The sequence below is a fragment of the Erpetoichthys calabaricus genome, chromosome 2, assembly GCF_900747795.2.
Source record: "Erpetoichthys calabaricus chromosome 2, fErpCal1.3, whole genome shotgun sequence".
Taxonomy (NCBI): Eukaryota; Metazoa; Chordata; class Cladistia; order Polypteriformes; family Polypteridae; genus Erpetoichthys; species Erpetoichthys calabaricus.
Window position 1 is genome coordinate 283,163,662 of NC_041395.2, and position 25,575 is coordinate 283,189,236.

The window sequence follows — 25,575 nt, forward strand, 5'->3', positions numbered from 1 at the left end:
TGACCCTGTGTTAGGGTATAGCGGGTTGAATAATGACTGACTGACTATTAAGGAGCAAAAAAATGTTTTTGTTTTCAAATTGTTGTGTACATTCTGGTGCCTTACTAAAGATGAAATTCCGTAGCATATAAGGAACTTGAGATCAAGAGGTATGCTTATGTTTTATTAATAAGCAGTGATCAATTATTAATATTTAATGTCTTTTTTTTTTTTCTTTCATCCACTTAACAAAATGAATGAAAGAATCAGTGGTTAAAAATGCATCTTTATTCACCTGCTTTATGATATCATTTGTTTAGATTTTGGGAAGAAGGTAAGATTTCTTTGTATTATTTTTCCTTTGCAGTGACCAAGACTTGAGATACAGTATCATTTGCTAACCAGTAATCTGTTGTTGTCTTACAGCTACATTGGAATTACTGTTTATTTTTGATTTCTCAGTAACAAGTGAGAAGACTAAACTAACCAGTCAAATCGTAACCAGTTAATCAAAGATAATTCTTTTGCCCTATCAAAGACAGACAAAACACAGAAGGGGATTCTTTTTCCTTCCTACTTTTTGGATCAACTGACAAGTAGATCTCAACAATTGACAAACTTATGGTTATGGACAACTCTCCAGATCTTTTGAAATATATATAAAACACAAGCTGTATGAGTACCAGTATGTTTTATATATTCTCATGATTTATCAGGTTACTAGGTAAAATGAGTAATTATAAATATCTGCTATGATTGTTTGTGTGTGTGTAGCTTTTGTGGAAGTTTTAGTGTTCACTGGTGTTGTAATTGGCTTTGACACCTGGCCTTCTACCCAAGTCTCAATTGGCTAACTACTTAAAGAAAAATACCTGTTGTATTGTCCACATTACTTAAATCTGATAAAGTTAGTGGGGCATCATGAGTGGAATGTTTATTTTTAAATGAAAATTGGTCAACAATTTTGAATATAAAATCTTATATTAGGTGTCCTCTTTGAGTATACCTATCTAGTGTATTATTTTTCTGTCAGGTATTTCATATTTTCCTGAATGTCTGCAAAACTGTCTTTCATGCAGTGCAGCTTCAGATTGGTTTCTTCATCTGGGACAGCTGCTGTAAAGAAAGCATAGTAATTTGTTTTAATGCTCACTCACAAAAAGTTGGACGGGTTTGCCTGCATGTAAAAATGTTACTCACTTTAAGTTTTGTGTATTGTGATAACGTGCCCACTACATCTGCAAAAAGGCATCTTCATTGCTGTCTGCCACAGTTAATACTAATTTACAGTGGTGTGAAAAACTATTTGCCCCCTTCCTGATTTCTTATTCTTTTGCATGTTTGTCACACAAAATGTTTCTTATCATCAAACACATTTAACCATTAGTCAAATATAACACAAGTAAACACAAAATGCAGTTTTTAAATGATGGTTTTTATTATTTAGGGAGAAAAAAAATCCAAACCTACATGGCCCTGTGTGAAAAAGTAATTGCCCCCTTGTTAAAAAATAACCTAACTGTGGTGTATCACACCTGAGTTCAATTTCCGTAGCCACCCCCTGGCCTGATTACTGCCACACCTGTTTCAATCAAGAAATCACTTAAATAGGAGCTGCCTGACACAGAGAAGTAGACCAAAAGCACCTCAAAGCTAGACATCATGCCAAGATCCAAAGAAATTTAGGAACAAATGAGAACAGAAGTAATTGAGATCTATCAGTCTGGTAAAGGTTATAAAGCCATTTCTAAAGCTTTGGGACTCCAGCAAACCACAGTGAGAGCCATTATCCACAAATGGCAAAAACATGGAACAGTGGTGAACCTTCCCAGGAGTGGCCGGCCGACCAAAATTACCCCAAGAGCGCAGAGACGACTCATCCGAGAGGTCACAAAAGACCCCAGGACAACGTCTAAAGAACTGCAGGCCTCACTTGCCTCAATTAAGGTCAGTGTTCACGACTCCACCATAAGAAAGAGACTGGGCAAAAACGGCCTGCATGGCAGATTTCCAAGACGCAAACCACTGTTAAGCAAAAAGAACATTAGGGCTTGTCTCAATTTTGCTAAGAAACATCTCAATGATTGCCAAGACTTTTGGGAAAATACCTTGTGGACTGATGAGTCAAAAGTTGAACTTTTTGGAAGGCAAATGTCCCGTTACATCTGGCGTAAAAGGAACACAGCATTTCAGAAAAAGAACATCATACCAACAGTAAAATATGGTGGTGGTAGTGTGATGGTCTGGGGTTGTTTTGCTGCTTCAGGACCTGGAAGGCTTGCTGTGATAGATGGAACCATGAATTCTACTGTCTACCAAAAAATCCTGAAGGAGAATGTCCGGCCATCTGTTCGTCAACTCAAGCTGAAGCGATCTTGGGTGCTGCAACAGGATAATGACCCAAAACACACCAGCAAATCCACCTCTGAATGGCTGAAGAAAAACAAAATGAAGACTTTGGAGTGGCCTAGTCAAAGTCCTGACCTGAATCCAATTGAGATGCTATGGCATGACCTTAAAAAGGCGGTTCATGCTAGAAAACCCTCAAATAAAGCTGAATTACAACAATTTTGCAAAGATGAGTGGGCCAAAATTCCTCCAGAGCGCTGTAAAAGACTCATTGCAAGTTATCGCAAACGCTTGATTGCAGTTATTGCTGCTAAGGGTGGCCCAACCAGTTATTAGGTTCAGGGGGCAATTACTTTTTCACACAGGGCCATGTAGGTTTGGATTTTTTTTTCTCCCTAAATAATAAAAACCACCATTTACAAACTGCATTTTGTGTTTACTTGTGTTATATTTGACTAATGGTTAAATGTGTTTGATGATCAGAAACATTTTGTGTGACAAACATGCAAAAGAATAAGAAATCAGGAAGGGGGGCAAATAGTTTTTCACACCACTGTATGTGCACTACTTGAGACTTCTTGGGGATTGACCTAAACATAACATTAAATATTGTATACAGGGTGCAAATAGGTCGGAAGCATTTTCTTCTTTGTGGATTTCTAGCTATAGATATGTAAACCATATCACAGACCTTTGTTTCTATATACTGTACTGTGCAGAAGTTTTAGCCAGGTGTGGGGAAAAAATGCCGTAAACTAAGAATGCTTACAACAAATAGAATTGTTTATTTTTATCAATTAACAATGCAAAGTGAATGAACAGAAAATAAATCTAAATCAAATATTTGGTGTGACCTCCCTTTGCCTTCAAAACAGCATCAATTCTAGGTACACTTGCTCATGCACACAGTTGTTGAAGGAACTCGGCAGGTAGGTTGTTCCAAACATCTTGGAGAACTAACCACATATCTTTTGTGGATGTAGACTGCCTCATATCCTTCTTTCTCTTCATGTAATCCCAGACACACTCGATGATGTTGACATCAGGGCTCTGTGCAGAACTCCTTGTTCTTCTTTAACGCTGAAGATAGTTTTTAATGACATTGGCTGTATGTTTGGGATCATTGTCTTGCTGCAGAATAAATTTGGAGCCAATCAGATGCCTCCCTGATGATACTGCATGGTGGATAAGTATTTGCTTGTATTTCTCAGCATTAAGAACACCAGAGCACCTGCTGCCATTTTTCTGTACTCCAGGTCATATGTTTTCATGCATAGTTGAGTCGATTGACCTAGTTTCTATGGCAGGGATATGGCTTTTTTGCAACAATTCTTCCATGAAGACCTCTCCTGGCCAGACTTCTCTGGACTTTAAATGTGTGTACCTAGGTCCCACATGTTTCTACCAGTTCTGAGCTGATGGCTCTGCTGGACTTATTCCAGTTTCAAAGGGAAGTAAGCATGATATGTCTTTTCATCTACCGCACGAAGTTTCCTTTGCAAACCACCAGCATCTATGATCCTCAATGTTGCCCATTTCTTTGTGCCTCTTCAAAAGAGCTTGAACAGCACATCTTGAAACATCAGTCTGATTTAAAATCTTTTGCCTAGGAAAAACCTTGCTGATGCAGTTTAAGTACCTTGTGTCTTGTTGCTGTGCTCCTATGAGGCTGTGGAAGACAGCTTCATGGCACAGGTCACCATAGTACCAGGGTTTGGCTGTTCCTCACCCAGCTTTTAGCCTCCAATACAGCTGTTTCTGTTTCAGTTAATGACTGTGTTTCAACCTACATATGAAAACGATGATCATTAGCAACTGTTTGGTATAATTGGATAATCATACACCTGACTATAATCCTACAAAATCCCTAACTTTGTGCAAGTATACCTATTAGAATTGATGCTGGTGTGAAGGCAAAGGGTAGTCACAACAAGTATTGATGGGATTAAGATTTTTCTTCTGTTAGCTCACTTTATATTTTGTAAATTGATAAAAATAAGCAATTAGAATTTATATTTGTGAAAGCATTCTTACTTCACATCTTTTTATCACATACTGTATAAATGTGTATATATATATGTGTGTGTGTGTGTGTGTGTGTATGTATGTATATAAACTGCTCAAAAAAATTAAAGGAATGCTTTGAAAACACATCAGATTTCAATGGCAAAAAAAATCCTGCTGGACATCTATACTGATATGGACTGGGTAGTGTGTTAGGAACGAAAGGATTCCACATCATCTGATGGAAATGAAAATTATCAATCTACAGAGGGCTGAATTCAAAGACACCCTAAAAATCAAAGTGAAAAAATGATGCGGCAGGCTAGTCCATTTTGCCCAAATTTCATTGCAGCAACTCAAAATCGTACTCGGTAGTTTGTATGGCCCCCATGTGCTTGTACAGTATGCATGCATGATAATGTCAGGGCATGCTCCTAATGAGATGACCGATGGTGTCCTGGGGGATCTCCTCCCAGATCTGGACCTGGGCATCACTGAGCTCCTGGACAGTCTGAGGTGCAACCCGGTGGCGTCAGATGGACCGAAACATAATGTCCTATAGGTGTTCTATTGGATTTACGTCAGGTGAGCGTGGGGGCCAGTCAATGGTATCAGTTCTTTCATCCTCCAGGAACTGCCTGCATAGGAACAAATCCCAGGCAGGGCACCAGCCCACCCAGGGCATGCACACACACACCAAGCACACACACCAGGGACAATTTAGGATCGCCAATGCACCTAACCTGCATGTCTTTGGACTGTGGGAGGAAACCCATGCAGACGAGGGGAGAACATGTAAACTCCACGCAGGGAGGACACGAGAAGCGAACCCAGGTCTCCTTACTGCGAGGCAGCAGTGCTACCACTGTGCCAACGTGCTGCCCTATTTTGGCAGTCAGTCAGAACAAAAAATAAAAATAAACGGACCACTGCACTGCACTTGACTTTCTGATATCGCTAACTTATTGGTGTGTAGAGGAATAGCAGCACGAAGCACCTGTTGGGCTCACATGTGCCCTCTTCAGTGCTGCATGGTACTGTCTGCCTCAACTTGTGCTTTTTCTCTGCGGTTTTTTGTCTAATCAGCAAGACTAAATCTGCTGCACATATTCATTAAAGATATTAGCCAGAATGTGGAATGTCAGGGTGTATGATAAACATGTCTGCAAATGTTATATTGGCGACATACAGAGAGACAGCAACAGGCACACACCAGCTGCATACATCAACCCAGTGCGTGAGGGATAGTGGAGTCTGAGGAGAGGCTGAGCTTGTTGCTGCCGCACCTCGTGTTGCTCCCCTGTATTTGAATGGGAAATGTGCACATTCAGTGATTTTGACTATAAAAATGATCAAAGTTATTGGAATCATACAGAAAACATACTTATAGCACAGACAAGTGGACAAATTAATTTTATGTTGTTAATAGTTTTTACACTTTTCATGATGACCTGCCTCTCCTGAACACATGTCCCTGGTGTACAGGTGCCATGGGATATTTAGGGGGCTAATTCAGCATTTCCTCACAGGCTGTGCCAGTTAGTTGTGCTCTTAGATTATGCCTTCAGTGCATCAAGCGCTAAGAAAGGTTTCTGAACAGGCGAGGAAACAATACAATTCCAGGTAATGAGGGATGAAGACCTCGAATATATAAATATGTGGCAACTTATAAGAAATAAAAAATAAAAGACAAAATAAAGAAATAAAGGGTAGGAGAAGTAATAAAAGCATGTCCATCAATGGCACAAATCAACATAATGTAAAAAGCTCTGTGTGGTCTCTGGAGAGGAGGGAAGGGGCTTAAACCGCCAAAAGCCAATTGTTAAAAAATAAATTTTATATAGGTTTATATGTCTCTCACAAGCATTCTTCACATAATAAAAATTAAATAGCAAAAATTACGTGAATAGAGATGGCTGTGTGGCTAAAAGAGTAAAATGTGTTTTTTTTTCTTGCTGGACAGCAATTTACAGTGAGATGCGCCTTCACATAATGGGCATCACATTAAATTTATAGTTTATATTTTTGTGTAAAATTGTAGTTGTAAAAATGTGCAGTGTCACAGTTACTTAAGTTACTGCATACAAGATTTATCTTTGTATATGATATATAAAAGAGTTTAAGAGCTCTCGATAAGTGGCTAAAGAAAATGATTGGGTGAATGAATGGACTTGTGCCTGTGAAGAACAGAGTGGCTTCCAGTGCTGCCTTGTTTAACTGTGATTCCCTTAGAATCAAAATAACAATACAAAATTCTAAAACCCACCTAATCCAATTCACGGTTGTAGAGGACTAGCGATCATCCCAGCAGCAACAGGCACAAGGCATGAAGCAGCCCTAGATGGGACAACAGTCTCAAGTCCTACTTATGCACATAGCCATTCAGTTCACATCTAATTATGCTAACCTGCATGTCTTTGGGGATGTGTGAGAAAAACCCACACAGATGAAGGGAAAGAACGTAAACTCCACACGGGCCATGACCAGGCATGGGGGAAATGTAAATAAAACAACATTGCAGAAAATTTTGCAATTAGCATTCATTTATCAAATTAAACTATGAAGGTGCAACCATTCTTTGAGATCTACAGCATATTTATTTGCTTTGTCTAAAAAGTATTATAACTGCTTACTTTCTGGTAACTCACATTCAATTGGCTATAAGAAAAAGTATATTTTTTTCAATTTTAATTTTCTGTATTTTAAGTTTTGGTCTAGGGCATTTCTGATCTTCTTAAACTTAAGCCCCCATCACTGAGCCGTGCTGATGATATGCAACTGTTCCTGTCGTTTCCGCCTGAGGACCACATGGCATCAGCCAGAATCCCTGCATGTCTCACTGATATTGGAATGTAGATGAAGGAATACCATTTTCAGCTCAACATGGCAACGATGGACCTTCTTGTTACTTCAGCCCACCTGTCTATTCAGTGCCGCACCTCTATTCAGCTTGGCTGATTATCACTAAGACCCGCCAAGGGAGAACGGAACATAGTGATCAATGACTAGCTGCCCTTTGGGAACCATGTTGCTCTGGTTTGCAGGTGATGCAGATTCACTATGTACAATATCCCCATGATCAGACCGTATAGAACAGAGTATGCAGCACAATTCCTGGTTCGGGCTTGGGTCTTGTCACGTCTGAACACTCTGATGGAAGGAAGTGCTAGCATGTATCCACAAACTGCTGCAGATAATTCAAAATGAAGTGGCAAGTCTGGTGTTAAACCAGCCACACATGTCACTTCACTTTTCAGATCACTACATTGACTTCCTGTTGTGGCTCGTATTACGTTCAGATCCTTGATGCTTGCCTACAGAGTAGTCAATGGATCAACTTCTACAATATATACTGTATATGGAGCTACTTGTGAATGATGTCTGGTGATGCCATCTCTGCATAGTATCAAATCTCAGTTCAAACTCTTTTTATATGTAGATGTGTAGCTCCTGGCCGGTGGAACACTCTGCCCACCTCCATTCAAAATTCAGACTCACTCAATGTGTTTCAGAAATGTTTGAAGACTCTCTTGTTTGGTGCATTTCTAAACTGATATTAGCTATTAGGTTTTGTAACCTAGGAATTGTAACTAGCTTGTATTTTATTCTAAGCGTTTTACTTGTGATGATCAGTTGCGTACCCTTGCACTATAACACTTATCCTGAAATAGTCCCCCAGGCTGATGTTCACTCAGTTATGTTAACCTCTTTTGTAAGATGCTTTGGATAAAAGTGTACTGAACAAATTAATATAAATGTAAACTTCAGCTATTACATTAAATAGGAAACATTCTTTACGATAAATGTCTGCAAATAAAAACATTTTGTCTAGCGATTATACTCATCTCAATAATAGAAATTTTGTATTTGTCACTTATCGCACTTGTGACTTTATGAAGTATGATGGGATTTTTTAGTTTCAAATAAGGTTGTTCATCTAGTACTTGTATTTTAAACTGGCAGGCAGCCATGCAAGTTGTTCATAGTCATTTAGAGGGAAACTGCATTCCAAGATCCACTTAAATTATTTATTTATTCATTTATTCTCCTCTCTTTTTGTTTTCCCATGTTTTCATTGTGCCTTCCACTCCAGGGCTATCTTTGTTGTTATAAGGCCAGGTGTACTTTTCTGTGAACTGTTGTAATTGTTTAGGATTGATACTTTGATAACAAAAAAATTCATCACAAAAAAAAGCAAATTATAAGGTTTTGTTCATGTCATTCTGAAATTCTAATAGTTCAAATATTCTGTACATTCACATTTGAGATTGTCATAAAATATGATGCAATGACAGAAGAGTGATGCAAGATAAAATGTCCACTTTATTAGGTACACCCATCTAGTATCATGCAGGGCTAACTTTTGTCTCCAGAAGAGCCTAAATTCTTTCACGTATGGATCCAACAAGATGCTGGAAATTTCTGTTACCATTGCATAGTTACTGGAAATGTTTGGGTCACCAATTCATTCAGCAAATTCCCAAGTTCATCTTATCTCAAAGGTGCTCTATTGCAGGGGTCCTCAACTCTGGTCCTGGAGGACCACAGTGGCTGCAGGTTTTCATTCTAACCCTTTTCTTAATCAGTGACTTGTTTTTGCTACTAATTAACTTCTTTTGAATGAGTTTTAATTGACTTGCTCTTGAAGACTCAGACCTCTTAATTGTTTCTTTTTTCCTTAATTACCTGACAAACAATAGTGAGATACAAAATGAGCCAAAACATGACCAGCAAACTGTGTCCATCATACAATATCTGAAAATAAAGAAAGATGAAGGTCTCGGGAATGATGAGCTGCTCGGATCCCCAAAAACATTTTAACAGTGCTGTTAGAAAAGAGAAAATGAACAATTTCGGAAATGTATGCTTATTGTACAATGACTGCAGCAACAAGCCATGGAATTAAACAACAACAACATTTATTTATATAACACATTTTCATACAAATAATGTAGCTCAAAGTGCTTTACGTGATGAAGAAAGAAAAAAAAAGACAAAATAAATAAGAATTAAAATAAGGGAACACTAATTAACATAGAAACAAAGTAAGGTCCGATGGCCAGGGAGGACAGAAAAAACAAAAATTAAAGAACGGGTTTAATTTACGACAAGACTCGGCGGCTAATTAGGCAAATGGTTGGAGTAAAATTGATTGGAGTTGGAGGCCCTGACTTAGTTGGTCTTTTATTGGGTCACTCACTTCACAATTCATTTCTGTTTGGGTGCCATTAAGGAAAGAAATTAAGCAATTCAGAGGAACGATGAAGAAATTCAGGGGAACAAATCTTAAAAGAGCAAGTCAATTAAAATCAATTCAAAAGAAGCTAATTAGCAGCAAAAACAGATCACTAATAAAAAAAGGTTTACAATGAAAACCTGTAGCCACTGTGGTCCTCCGGGACTGGAGTTGGTGACCCCTGCCCCATTGCATGAAGACCTGGATACTTTATGGGCTATTGGACTAAATTTTCTGGAACCAGCTTAAGATGATGCGTACTTTGTGACATAGCCCTTTATTTTCTTGGAATGTCCATTTCACAGAATGTACCCTTTAGCACTTAAATGAGGTTAAGTTGTTGTGCCATGTATGCTACAAAAATATTCTCCTCACAATCAAACTTCAGTCCCCGACCTAAATAGCTGAAGTAAATATAGGTGAATGGATCCATGGATTCATGCTGTTAACACTGAATTTTGATGTTACTGTCCTCTATGGCAGCATATATCATATATGCGTCAATTATTCAGTTTTGTTGTTCACATGCTCACTGTAGCCTTGTCTTCTTTTCTTAATACACAGCTGTAGTCTGCTGTTGCTATAGCCCATTTGCTTCAAGGCATGTCTGGTACCAACAATCATATCACAGTCAATGAAACTTAGATCAAGCGTCGTGGGGATTTTAATGATTGGTTGAACACAACTACATCTCTTGAGCAGGTCTACATGCTACTGTACAATTATATACATACAGTATGTATAGTGAGCTGCAGCCATATAACTGAATAGATTCTTTGCACTAACTCAAAGATAAACACCAGAAAGTGGTCACTTTCATCAATTCTGCACATTCATTTTACTTCCTTTCAGTTTTAATGATTTAGCCCACTGCTTGTAAGTAATAAGAAGATAAGAAATGTGACAAATGATAGAAAACCATTCATCGATCCAGCTCATTTCTTTAGCTAACAGCTAAGATGACCGAATACCTCCTCCAGATACTGCTTAAAGGCTGTCAAAGTTATAGGGAACATACGAAATTTGATTAGCTTAGAGCACCACAGTACATTTTTCAATAATGCCAAGCAAAATGGCTGACCCTAATTTTTAATCAGTGGAAATCATCATAACCATTTTCAATCAGAATTTGTTTTAATTGTCCAAAATGAAAAGATTATTATACTCTTGAGATAACAAGAAATAACTCTGATTACTTTAGAAATTCCCTGTGGTATTTTTAGAACTACTGTGGTGGGCTGGTGCCCTGCCCGGGGTTTGTTTCCTGCTTTGCGCCCTGTGTTGGCTGGGATTGGCTCCAGCAGAGCCCCGTGACCCTGTAGTTAGGATATAGCGGGTTGGATAATGGATGGATGGATGGATTTTTAGAACTATGTCATGGCTTCTCCAGATACATTTGTTAGTAGCTTTTTCTTTTTATTGATTAACACATGACATACCCTCCGAACATTAGTGAATGTCAAGATGACACACTGGCTAATGACAAGAAAGGCTGTTATGAAAGTGACAAACTGCGGCATGTCTTCTAGCCTGTGATAGGAGGAAGGTTTGCAAAAATGCCACAATATGTCACTATTCACAATATGCACAATTGTTAGTTTGAATACACATTAATCTACTGTGTGTAAATAAACAGAAAAGTCATTCATATTCATATAAATATTATAAACATTTCAATTCAGCCATGATACATGTTGACAGATTTTATTTATTCAAAATAAGAATCCATAATCATTTGCACATTCATTTTCTGTGTCATTAATCGCCTACCCATTATCTAAAGCTGCTTATTTACAGCAGGGTTGTAGAGAAGCTGGAGCCTGTAATAGCAAGTATAGGGCACCAGCCAATGGCGAGGTGATAACACACATACATCAAGTTCCAATTTATCATCACCAGTCCACCTAAATAAATTGGAGCACTCCACAGAAATACACACAGACATGTGGAGTACACACAATCTCCATTCAGGGAGCACCCAGGACTGGAGCCCAGGTATCCTTGTTGCAAGGCAGAGTGCTACCCTTGCCATCAAGGTGTTTCTAGATTTTTTTTTACCAATTGATGCACACTCAGATTAGACAAGTTGCTCAAGGTCACTCATAGTGAGACCCCCATGGGAACTGATAAAGCAACCTTAGGGGTTCAAAACTCAATGCCACTACAACACACTGCTTTGTCACCTATTATTAATCAAAGAATCGTTATTATATACAGAACCACTATGTACTCTACAATGAGGCAGCTAGAATAAGAAAAACCCGTATGGATCTAAACGACAAGACTGACTGACCTAGGATAACAGTTCCAAACAGTAAGAACCATAAACTTGAAATGTTGTTTGCTGCGGGTACAGTAAACTCCTATTTGGAAAAACAAGATGGCCAGTGTTAAAAGATGAGAATATTTTAGCTGTCTATGGTGTAAGCAGCACGGCTTAATGTAAACGGCTACGCTACTGGTTAGTATACTGTAATTTGGGCTTCATCGGAGGGAGAAACGCGACCCCCTTTGCTACAGTTCTTAACTGCATTAAACACAGTTGCTACGTGCTTGAAAGCAAGATCATAATAACATACAACTAAGCCTAATGAGATAAAAAAAGAAGTGAACGTCAATGAACACATAATATGAACCGCTATTACAGTGAACATCTGCAGCCACACACACTCAGTATCTATCTATCTATCTACTCGCGTAATACAATACGAGTACAGGAGGCGCTTGCCTGCCTTCATTTAAATACCCACGTGTCAAAAGGTAACGATCGATGGGCTCTGGGCTCGACTGACTCACTTCTATCGATGCTCTCTGGCAGTGTCGCCGGCAGCCGAATACGGAAGCAGCTGCTTACAGTGCTGAATGTTGCTGCCCTTCTCCGGTGCCGGGACTTTTCACCGGATTCTGAGTTCGGATGCTAGGGGAGATTCATTCAGAAGTGAAGAGGCGGAGTCAGGTACGAAATCGGGGAGCTTTTTACCTGTTTTTGACTGTTGTGCACGTAAACGTTGTACAGTATGTCTAAAAACTGTCAGACAGTAGTCGCGTTGCAGATTCCCTTAAACTTACTTTTAATCTTTTGAGCACATTTAAAGAAAATGAAGAAGAAACGAAACTTAATTTTTGATTATTACTAACTGAACATAGAGTTACTTCTGTTGCAAAATGTCAGGGTGGAAATGCATTAAGTTAGGAGCGGTTTGTTTATTTTTCATTGTTATATTATCTATCAGATGAAAATCACTTGACTTAAGTTTAACCAAAGGTGAAATCAGCCTTTAGATACTACTCAATGATCACATTGCCGAGACTAAAATCAGTCGATTGTTTGCACACCATGCACACTATTTTAGAATAGGCTGTGCCTTATAAAACAATGCCAACTATTACAGAGCGGCTCCGCAATGGACAGGTGCCAGTCCAGGAATGGATTCCACCTTGTGCTAGGCGCAGCTGGTGTGGGCACCAGTTCCCGTAACCCTTCATTTTAATAAGCTTTTTAGAAAACGGGTGGAGAAATGTGACGCTGTAATAAAGTTTGGATGTACTCACTGTACACCTGGCAGAATCTGGCTAGGGATATGATGGGTGTGCCACATCCTCAGCCATCCAGTTTTGGATGGATCCGGTAAAATGCTCATGGGTTGTTAAACTGTATACACTCCAGCCTGCAAACACACTCTGTCTTTTGCTTTATGGGTTTCTGTTTATTGCTGGAGAATATTTGGCAATTATTTTAAGAGAGTGGGAAATCACCAAAAAAATATGATTATATTTCTATGTAAATGTAAGTATTAATGTTTATTAATAAGCATCCAGCTTTTGACTTTGCATAATTGTACTCCTATCAGCTGATATTTTTTAAAACCCTTTTAATATTTAGCATATTAAATAGCATTACATGTAGATATATAGCACTTTATATTGCTCCAGGGGGAAATTTGGCTTTTTACAGAAGCTCAACAAGTAAATGAATAAGTATTATAATATTATGAAAAACAACAGGGCGGCACGGTGGCGCAGTGGTAGCACTGCTGCCTCGCAGTAAGGAGACCTGGGTTTGCTTCCCGGGTCCTCCCTGCGTGGAGTTTGCATGTTCTCCCCGTGTCTGCGTGGGTTTGCTCCAGGTGCTCCGGTTTCCTTAAACGGTCCAAAGACATGCACGTTAGGTGCATTGGCGATTCTAAATTGTCCTTAGTATGTGCTTGGTGTGTGTGTGTGTGTGTGCGTGTGCGTGTGCGTGTGCGTGTGTGTGTGTGCGCGCGCGCTCTGCGGTGGGCTGGCGCCTTGCCCAGGGTTTGTTTTCTGCCTTGTGCCCTGTGTTGGCTGGGATTGGCTCCAGCAGACCCCCGTAACCATGTAGTTAGGATAATGGATGTTTTACTTGAGTATGGATGCAGAGCACTCAGACAGGTTTACAACTATAATGCAGTAACAGAAGTTAAACTACACACTATTTACTTGCATTAAAACACAAATCAGGTTGTACACACAGCAAAACAGAGGAATTTCAATTAGTTTAAGATAAATAAATGTCACGTCACTGTAAATTATGACAGAAATATGGCCAATTGATAATGAAAACTGAAAACCTGAGACAGCAAAACAAGACAAAGTCAGAAGACACAGTTGCCTGTGTCATATTTTGAATTATGTAGTGTTAGAACTATGCGCTGGGTAGGCTAATTAAAAGATTAATTCCTTTCATCCTTGTATTTTAAGACTTCTAGTATCTGTAGTGTCATTTCCCATGGGCTAGAGTAGCAACTTGGTAATATGTAAGTGGTACCAAGTTCCCTTGCAGAATTCCGAAAAGAGAAACTGGATGGAGGAGGGTCAGTGACAAATCATATAGATTGTTATGCTTGTAATTTTCTGCAAATAGCTAACAAACAGTGAATCAGCAACTCTAATGAAGGCCCATTTGATTGAGGTGATAAACCTTCAACTTGAATTAAAATTTTGAGACTGATGTCTCTATTGTGTGTGTGTGTGTGTGTGTGTCCTGCGGTGGGCTGGCACCCTGCCCGGGGTTTGTTTCCTGCCTTGCACCCTGTGTTGGATGGGATTGGCTCTAGCAGACCCCCGTGACCTTGTATTAGGATATAGTGGGTTGGAAATGACTGACTGACTGAAAAACAACAAACATCCTTTCAAGTACACATCAGAATGGTTAAAATGAAAGAAAACATTTGACTTGGCTGTGGATGATAGAGTGGATGTGCAGCATTACTTATAATGGCACTCAGTTCTGTCTTCATTCTCTCCTTCACTATTACCTCCAGAGGGCCAAGAGTGTGTGTCTTTTTGATCAGCTTGATGGTTCAGGGGGCCTTTCTTGAAGTGATGTTGGCAGCCAAGCACACGACAGCATAGAAAATCATACAAGCCAAGACAGAGTTGTAAAAAATGTGAAGGATGTCATTACCCCACATTAAAGAAGTGCAGTCTCCTAAGAAAAAAGGGCCTGCTCTGTCCTTTCTTGTACCGTTCATTTGTGTTTTGAGACCAATCCAGCCTGTCATTGATGTGGACCCTCCAAGTGCTTGTAGCGCACCACCTCTACATACCCTTCATGACTAGTAATGAAACCGAGAAGCTGTTTGGTATGGTGAAAGTCAATAACCAGTTCCTTGGTGTATGTTCTCTCTCTGCACCAAGAAACAAAGTTCTCCATCAGGTTCAGAATATACAGGTGTACGGAGTGAACAGAAAAGGATACAGGAGTGTTCCTTGTGGTGCTCCAGTGTTGCTTACATCCGTATCAGAAACACAATCTTTGAGTCTCATAAACTGTGGCCTGCCCGACAGGTAGTCCATTATCCAGTACACCATAGGCTCATCCACCTGCATATCCCTAAGCTTACCCATTAGTAGAGATGGCTGGAAGTGCAGAAAGCACTGGAGAAGTCAAAACACATAATCCCCCAGCTTTGTCAATGTGGGAATAAATGTTCCATTCCAATCTTTGCCCGATAGTCAGACTGAAGTATAGTGCCCTCGACTATTATTGGCACCCCTTGTAAAAATTAGTAAGAAGGGTTAGAAAAAAAAATAACTGTCATCTCGCACTGAATAAATTAGAAACATCTGACTTTTATTTGAAACAAGTTCATTCAAAGAAAAACAAAGCCATCATCACAAAATAAATATTTTTTAACAAAAACACGTGCCACAATTGTTGGCATCCTTGGAAATGAATGTGAAACAATGTGACTGAAGCACATTTCCCATTTCAATGGGACATTGTTAAGTTGATTGGAGTGTATAGGAACTTTCCAGCTGAAATCCATGACTTCCTGATTAACTGAGATATACATGTGAGGAGACACAGGATAACATTTCCTTAGACAACCATCATCATGGCAAAGTAAAGAGAACACTCAATCCAAATGAGGGAGAAGTGTGTTGCCCTTCATAACTCAGGGAATGGTTATTAAAAAAATAGCTACTCGCCTGAAAATGCCCATTTTTACAGTTAGGGCAATAATAAAAAAGTGGTCATCAACTGGAATTGTGACAAACTTTCCTGGAAGAGGACCCAAGTTTATTTTACCCCCACATACAGTGAGAAGGATAGTAAGAGAGGGAATAATATCTCCAAGGATCACTGTTGGGGAATTGCAAGAAAAAGTAAAATTCTGGGGTTATCAAGTCTCCAGAACCACCATCAGATCTCTATGCCAACAGATTATTTGGAAGGTATGCCAGAAAGAAGCATTTTATCAGTTATCCACAAACGTAAGTGCCTGGAGTTTGTAAAACGTTACTACAACTTTGACTGGAACCGTGTTCTTTGGTCTCATCAAACAAAAATTGAACTTTTTGGGAATAAACACGTAAAGTGAGTTTGAGTTAAAAAGAAGGATGGCTATAATGAAAAGAACCTTGTCCCATCTGTGAAATATGGTGGAGGTTCTGTGATGTTGTGGGGCTGTTTTTCCTCCAAAGGCCCTGTAAACAGTGTTAGGGTACATGGCATCATGGATTCCATGAAATATAAGGAGATTTTAAATCAAAACCTTGCTGCCTCCGCCAGGAAACTAAAACTGGGTCGTCATTGGATCTTCCAGCAGAATAATGGTCCGAAACACATGTGCAAATCAACCCTGCAATGGTTAACTGACCACAAAATCAAAGGTCTGCTGTGACCATCTCACTCCCCTGACCTGAACCCTACTGAAAACCTGTGGAGTGAGCTGAAGAGGACAATACACGGGAGAGGGCCAAGGACCCTGGATGATCTGGAGAGATTATGTAAAGAAGAAGAATGGTCTCAGATGCTGTGCTGTGCATTCTCCATCCTTATAAAAGGTTACAAGAGAAGACACCATGCTGTTATATTGGCAAAGGGAGGTTGTAGAAAGTATTAAATGCAGGGGTGCCAACAATTGTTTTTGTTAAAAATATTTATTTCCTGATGAGGGCTTTGTTTTAATTTGAATGAACTTGTTTCAATTAAACGTCAGATGTTACTCATTTTTTCAGTTCAAGATGACGGTTCTTCAGCAAACAGTGATTCTTTTTTTCCCTAAACCTTCTTACTAATTTTTACAAGGGGTGCCAATAATAGTAGAGGGCACTATACTGTTGCGTCCAAGGGTGAAGTGGTGACACACTTTTTAAATGCTGTTGTCTTATGACTTGTAAGCCCTCAGGGCAGATCCTGGCCTGGGCATTGTCTGTGCAGTTTGCTCTTTCTCCCTATGTCTTCATGGTTTTATTCTTCAGGTTTCTTTCAATGTTTCTGCAATATGCAGTTTAGGTTGATGGCCATGACTTTTGGTGCATGTGTGTGTCCTGCAATGGGTTGCCAGTATAACCTCCCTCAAGTCTAATTAGAGCAGATGCTGAACCACTGTTGTGAGTTTGTTGAGAATATGAGAGTCCACCAAAGGACAGAAGCAAGGAAGATACATTTACTTTAGTAAGCCATTGCAATGTTAAGTTGAAAGTCTACACTTAAATTGAATCCTTACTTTCACTAGGATCGTAATGCTATACTCGATAATGCTTACAACCTTCACCGAAACACCTGCGTTGGATTTGCTGCTTTTTGTCCTTTTCATAATTGCTTTTATGTCACCTGGTAGATGTGTAAGGTTTCCATTTTTTTAATGTCTATTTGCTTCCTGGAAGGTTTTAGTTAAATAGTTAATTTTGTAGGCTTCTACAGTCAGGGTTATGGTAGTTCACCTCCAGTTGCCACAGGTCTGTCAGTCCATTACCTCAGTTTGTTTATTTCTAGTGTTTCAAGGTGTACCTGCATGATATGCAACACAGGAGCCAGCTCGGATGTGAACGTTACCTGTACCACAGGTCATACGCACACGCCACCCACACTCACATTAAACTAATTTAGAACCTGAAAATTTCACCCAGACAATGACCAGTAGGACTGTAAATTGATGTTGACTTGTCAGTTCAATTACATTTTTGATTTCTACCTGATGATTTGTGATTCAATTCAGTTCAAAATAATACCACCTGTGCCTTTTTCAAAAAATGTGTTTTCCAGATAAGTTAACAAGTCCGCCTCCATAAACTAATCATCGTTAGACTACAATTAACTAGCTAGGAATTTGCAAATTGGGTGTAGGCATAGCAGCCTTGCCGAGGTTGACATTCTTAAAAATGAAGCTGGATTTTAAAGGTAGTCTTTACCTTATCTTGTATGGTTTTTAAATAAGTATAACTAAAAAGTACAACTAAAAATGTCTTAAGTGAAACTTTTGAAACGAAGATAAAAAGTAACTATAATTTCTTTTGTTCTAAATATGTTTTCTTAGTTTAATGTGTAACATTTTGATACAAGTGTCATTTGACTAAATGTAAACAATTTACTGCAAATCGTTGTACCATCTGGTCAGGGCCCCCTGCTAATATAAATCCAAAGCGATGAATCAGACCGTTATCATGGATCTTGGTTACTGCAAACAGCATTATCGCAGCACAATTTTGGGTAACACTAAGCCTATCAAAATCAAGTACAGTAAATGCTTCAGTACAGTGGCCTACTGACACATATGTGATCAATGTTGTTTGATATCTCTAGGCAAGAGGTCCTCAACCTTTTTACTTTCTCGTGTACAAAATATAGTGAAAGTATTGTAATCATCCAAAGATTTGATGCCAAGATTTTGATGAATCTTGACGTTTTAGACCTCTCTGACTTTCTCATATACGAAGTATAGGTAAAGTATTGGAATCCTTCAAAAATTCCATTTCAAGATTTTGAAGAAATTCGATGTTTTAGATTCCCTGAGTCCCGAAAATATCATTTTTGGAATTATGTCTGTGTGTGTATGTAAACACAATAACTTGAGTACACTTTCACTTAGGTCAACCAAATTTTGCCTACAAGTATTAGCTACAAAACATTGATTTCTATCAACTTTTGGGGTATTTCTGTTAACTGGAAGTGGTACTTTTCCTCTTATTCATTCAGCGTCAGAGTCCTATTTATTCAACTTTCCATTTATAATAATTGTTCAATATATTATTAATTTGATTTGATTTGTTGTTGATGGCTCTTTAATGTGCATATTATTAAAATATAATCATTGCCTTGTGGTTTACTCCTCAAATATCCATCCCCATACAGTATCTGAGTAGATGAGAAAGTCTAGGGGAGACCACTCCTGATTTTTTTTTGGCATACCTCCTCCAGGAATTGAATGTTTCAAAACAAGAAAATACATCTTTTGGAGTGTCCTAGTCAGGCCTTAACCTAATGGAGATGATGAAAAAAGAATCACTTCAAGAACAGAGTACACCAGACATGCTGAGAATATAGCTGAGATGAAGCAGTTTTATAATGAAGAATGGTTCAAAATTCCTCCTGAACATTCTGCAGGTGTGCTCCACAGCTACCAGAAGCACTTGTTAGAGGTTATTGCTGGAAAAGCACTATAGACCAGTTATTAAATCCAAGAGTTCACTTACTTTTTCCACAGCACACTGATTGTTTGATAGGTGTGTTCAATAAAGACATAAATGATTAGAATTGTGTGTTATTAGCGTAAGCATGATATGTTTGTCTATACTTGTGACTTAGATGAATATCAGATCACATTTTATGACAAGGTTAATCTAGAAAATGAGGAAATTCCAATAGGTTCACATAGTTTTTCTTGCAACTGTTGATTTTAATGACTGTTTATTTTTAATGTCTGTCTTATTTGACCTCAGTTGGCTACTTCTGCTTTGATGTGTGTAGCCTTGGTTTTAAAGTGGTTTTATTTATACACATGAACTAAGATTCTATAAACTATTATCAGAGGTTTTAACTCTTAACAAGTAGGCTGTTGGGAGTTGCTAGTACAACAGTATAATATTTTGCAGACCAAAATCTAAATAGAAGCTATATTTCTGTTTAATGGGAATTAAATAGTTCATACACAAAGAGTGGTTAGTGATCATACAGTGAAACTTTATTTTGACATGAGCTACTATACTCGGCAGTGGTAATTGTTCCATCTTGCCTTATATTCATTAATTCTGTGAAATGCATCCTGCAACCAAATGAGAGACATTGTTATATTACAGTGAGACTGGTGGACAGAATAGAGAGAGGTGCTTTCAATGTTGGGGAACGAGTCGGGTCTCCCCATTTTAATAAGCAGAATAAACAATAACTGTGCACGGTGACACAAACAGAAAAAGGCGGCATAATAGCCGAACAAATAAAGGTGTTCCTAGGTTAGGGAGGCATTGGTAACTCACTTGAGCTTGCTCCAGGTTGGGTTCCAGGTGCAAAGGGCACCATCTGGCTTTATAGAGACCCGACTGGAAAGGGCAGTGCCACAGCTCTGGGTGCTGTGGCCAGGTTAGTTACCCTCACTGGGTGGCTTCTCTGAGCTGCAGGTGGAAAAGTAGACAGTGTGAGCGTCCTGGAGTGGAACTGCTTACTTCATGTAGATAATCCCCAGGTGCATATACTGTACATGACACAAGGTAGTTTACCAGTTATTGTGTATCACTTCAAATAATGTAAAATCTTTATGCATATTGTAATACAACTTTTTAGACTGTGCATTTATTTTTATAACTGATTGACACTGGGATATATCATTATTCCTTTTCAAGCTAAGAGTAAAATAATATACATATTGCAGTTTTTCAAGTCACATTGCATTTTTTAAAATTTTATTAAACTATGCTACTGTCATGTTCAAAATTCTAAGCAATATCTTTACGTGGAAATTGCAGCAGGATGCTTTCTATAACTTTGGGTCCAGTGCCTTGATAATTTTATTTTTTGGTTTATATAAACATTATCATTTTTTTCAGGTTTTAATAAGCTTAAATCCTTTCACAGCCTCCTCTTTTTATTCATTTAACAAATTTGTGTTTTCATAATAGGGTTTTGTTTTACAATTTGTATTAGAATTGTTTACTTGCCATTTGTTATATTTTATTTCTGGCAGAAAACATTTGTTAATTTGTTAATCAAATAATTGGCCTGATTTGAAAGAACCTTTCTAAACTAATTCAAAAATTAGTGAAGATGTATGTGTTTGCTATGAGCAATACACATTAATAAGTACATTGTTAGATTATGTTTTCATCACAATTTTTTTTTTACTTGAGGAGGTCTTTATGAACTACAGTCATGTAAAAAAGAAAGTACACACTCTTAAAGTTCTATGGTTTTATGTATCAGGACATAATAAAAAAAAGAATCTTGCCCTTACCAGGTTGTAAAATTATTTAAATCTCATCTGCAGTGTAAAACAACACACAACAGATTCCATCATGTCATTATTTATTTAACAAAAATGAAGCCAACATGGAGAAGCAATGTGTGAAAAACTAAGTCTATCCCATGATTCAATAGCTTGTAGAACCACCTTTAGCAGCAATAACTGGAAGTAATCAGTTTATGTCCGTCTTTATCTATCTCTCACATTAAGGATTTTTGGCCCACTCTTCTTTACAGTGTTGCTTCAGTTCATTGAGGTTTGCGGGAATTCGTTTATGCACAGCTCTCTTAAGGTCCCACCACGGCATTTGAATTGGGCTGAGGTCTGGACTTTGACTGAGCCATTGTAACACCATGATTCTTTTCTTTTTTGGCCATTCTGTTGTAGTTTTGCTGTTGTGTTTTGGGTCATTGTCCTGTTGCATTACCAAGTTTCAGCTTATCTTTAGCTGTCGGACAGATTGCCTCACATTTGACTCTAAAATACTTTCGTATACAGGGGAGTTCATGGTCAACTCAGTTACTGCAATGTGCCCCTGTCCGCTGGCTGCAAAACAAGCCCAAATCATCACCCGTCCATCACCATGCCTGACAGTTGGTATGAGGTGTTTGTGCTGATATGCTGTATTTGGTGTTCGCCAAATGTGGCGCTGTGCTTTATGGCCATACATCTCCACTTTGGTCTTGTCTGTCCAAAGGTCATTCTTGCAGAAGGCTTCTGGCTTGTACAGATGCAACTTTGTAAACCTAAGCTGTGCTGCCATGTTCTTTTTAGAGAGAAGAGGTTTTCTCCTGGCAACCCTTCCAAATTAGCCTTACTTATTCAGTCTTTTTCTAATTGTACTGTCATGAACTGTAACATTCAATGTGCTAAATGAGGCCTATGGTGTCTAAAATGTAGCTCTTAGGTTTTTTGCAGTTTCTCTGAGCACTGCACGGTCTTGAGGTGGATTTGCTGGGACATCCACCTCTGGAAGACTGGCAACTGTCTTGTATGTTTTCCTATTGTGAATAATGTTTCTTACTGTAAAATGATGGACTTCAAAATGTTTGGAAATGGCCTAATAACCCTTCCCAAATTGATGGGCAGCAACGATTGCTTTTCCAGGATGATTGCCTCCTTGGCATTATGTTAACACACACCTGAATGCTCCAGACCAGCAAACTGACAGAACTTCTGCTTTTTTAAAGGTGGTCACACTTGCTGATGATCAATTATTTAATTCCTATAGAAGCAGTAAGGGTGTACTTAATTTTTCACACACTGTTTCTGCATTTTGGATTACTTTTTGTTAAATAAATAATGACACGTTGTAATATGTCAGGTATTGTATTTCATCTGATGTTGTGTTTACCTAGTTTTATGACCTTTTTATTTTTAGTTTTATTAAACTAAAAATTATTATTTTTATTTTTATTATTTTTATTATTATTTTATTAAACTCATGTATAAACAGTGCGTACACACAAAAATGTTGCGTATGAATGTTTCCATGCTCAAATCGCGATGTATAAAACCTAAACTTGGCGTAAAGCCACGCACATTTTCATGGTAGCTCCAACCCTGGCGTACGCAAGTTCTCCGCTCGGGGGTTAGTACGTTTGAAAGAGACAGTACTGGTGCAATAAAGTATTTCATTGAAGGTCACGCACGGCGCAGCAAGCATCTTGCGTGATACATGAACAATCACTGCGCCACCGTGTTCCCATGTTTAATAACATGCTTTCATTCCTATCATCATGAAAATGATATCACGTATACATCTCAGTATTTTAATTATTCAGAGAGCTGTAATATTATGAATGTAATGGATTCTGTGTCCTGTCGGAGGAAGAGAAAGCCCGGAAGCACGTAGTGATTCACACACATAGCGCACATAGAAGATCAAATACAAAACAAAGTATTTAACATGCTACTTTAGTTACGATGGGATTTGAGAAACTAGTATATTAAACGATTTTAAGATGAAGTTTATGATGTTCTACTTTAATGACAAAATAAACTACGTGATTAAAGTGGAAATTTCGAGATTAAAGTTGACATTTTGTGCTTTTTTACCACTGTGTGCCTATTTTTTTTTCTCTGTACCCTAATAAGCTTTCATATGACACTCATACAGTGGGCTACGACTCGCCTTTTCAAGGCGACTTTGATATGTGACAACTTCTTTTTTTATTTCGGGCACTGTGCGACTTTGTGAACTTGAGCTTTAGAGTTTCTCCGACACTCTATGTCACTCAATCAACTTTCTTTTGTTGTTTATACCACTGTTTAAACTAACAAATAGTATGTTTTTCCTTGCCTCCACTTCATATTCGCTGAAATTCTTCTATTTTCCCCCGCGCTTTTGCCATTGTCTTTTCACAGAAGGCTGAGCTTAAGGGCAATTTATATTGATTTGCATATTCACAGAGGTGTAATTCTGGGAGGAGTTGGGGCGGGGCAGCTGGCACGTGCGTTACTTTTCACGCAAACCGGGATTTACGTAATGGAAGAATGAAGGAATGAAAGTTGGTGAATGCACAGATTTATGCATCTGGATTTTTTTGTGTGTACGAACATTTCCACTTTTGTCTGTACGCCATGTTATAGTGTGAATTCTGCGGACGGCGTTATACATTTTTGTCCTGATATGTAAAACCTCAGAATTGAAAGAATTCTTTTTCACAGGACTGTAGTTAAATACCTTTTTTGAAAAGCAAGCAGAGGCAAAAACTAGCATTCTATTGTAAAAAGATCACATGGCCAACTGTAAATATTTTTTAATATTATGCTATATTGTTATTGCATCTGTTAAGACACCCAATCCTTGTTTGTATTCCCATACTGGATATTTGATCGAAAGTTTGGTGTGAGCGAAAGTGCTATTCTTTGACTTATGTGCCATATAGTTTCTTGTGTTCAATACCTCTGAAATATGCCTCCTGTGATCCTGTAGTGGAAAAAGCTAATTTGAAGAAGGGATCAATGGATAAATGCAAGGTTTGCATTGCCTATGGAATGTATTTCTAAAAAAAACTCAAAATTCTGACGTGTATCCTTATTGATCTCTTACAGGATGCATTCTGGCACTGTTGTAGCTTTGGAGCTACAGTCAGGAAGTCCTCTACCCAGTGAGATAAAAGAGTCAACTCAGGGAGTAAGCATCACTGACGCGCCAGATATATACGCTTCAAAAGCACAGACTTTTGATCTCTTCAATTTGGTCATTTCTTTCAAGAGGATAGAGATTTTTCTTGAGCCTGTTACAGATGCCTGGGAGATGATAAAATATCTGCTAAGGTGAGAGAACTGCTTTAGTGAATGTTATTCTTGTAAAATGGGGTTAGAGTAAAGTCACCATACATGTTGTTTGTTGTAAAAAGCAATTAAAAGAGGTTGGCATAAGGGAAGGCATTCAGCCTTAGAAGTTTCTGCTAAAGGTACCCTCTTGATGATCAGATGCAATGGTGATGAAGATGATGATGATGATAATAAGGATGATGGAGAAATTGCTTTGATGTGTTTTTTGAGAATACTATACCTTTTACTCTCATACTGTACTATTTTATATAGTGTATTAGCAGTGTATTAGAATAAAACAGCCTGTACTATTCTCTTGTGCAAATAGGGAAGTTGTGCAAAATTTGGTGGAGATAGGCTCAACCATGTGGGTTTGTGTACCTGACAGACACAAGCAGGTGTACCTAGCACCGCCCAATGAAGGGAACAGCAACTAAATTTTGTAATGGAAAAATAGTGTATGGTCTTTCCTGTCCAAATGAAAAAATCTGGGTAAAAGTTGGAGGAGATAAGTTCAGTGTTGTGGAACAGCATTTTGAACAAACTCACACACAAATGCACATTAAGCTTTACGTAGTAGTAAATAATGGGCGGCACGGTGGCGCAGTGGGTATCGCTGCTGCCTCGCAGTTGGGACACCTGGGGACCTGGGTTTGATTCCCGGGTCCTCCCTGCGTGGAGTTTGCATGTTCTCCCCGTGTCTGCGTGGGTTTCCTCCGGGCGCTCCGGTTTCCTCCCACAGTCCAAAGACATGCAGGTTAGGTGGATTGTCGATTCTAAATTGGCCCTAGGGTGTGCTTGGTGTGTGGGTGTGTTTGTGTGTGTCCTGTGGTGGGTTGGCACCCTGCCCAGGATTGGTTCCCTGCCTTGTGCCCTGTGTTGGCTGGGATTGGCTTCAGCAGACCCCCGTGACCCTGTGTTCGGATTCAGCGGGTTGGAAAATGGATGGATGGATAGTAGTAAATAGTAGCAATTGACAGCCTTTTTTTTTTGCTGTTACCCATCTTTGTCACTTTCAGT

General features: G+C 38.7%; 1 protein-coding gene across 2 annotated transcripts in view; it reads left to right on the plus strand.

Moving 5' to 3' along the window:
• The first annotated feature begins 12,360 nt into the window (after positions 1–12,360).
• Positions 12,361–25,575, plus strand: part of zfyve27 (zinc finger, FYVE domain containing 27) — a 126,049-nt gene continuing 112,834 nt past the window's right edge. For both annotated transcript variants that reach the window (XM_028795653.2, XM_028795654.2), the window contains exons 1-2: positions 12,361–12,524; positions 24,331–24,555. In XM_028795653.2, the coding sequence (XP_028651486.1) occupies positions 24,332–24,555 (224 nt within the window). In that variant the 5' untranslated portion in view covers positions 12,361–12,524; position 24,331. The remainder of the gene's footprint in view (positions 12,525–24,330; positions 24,556–25,575) is intronic.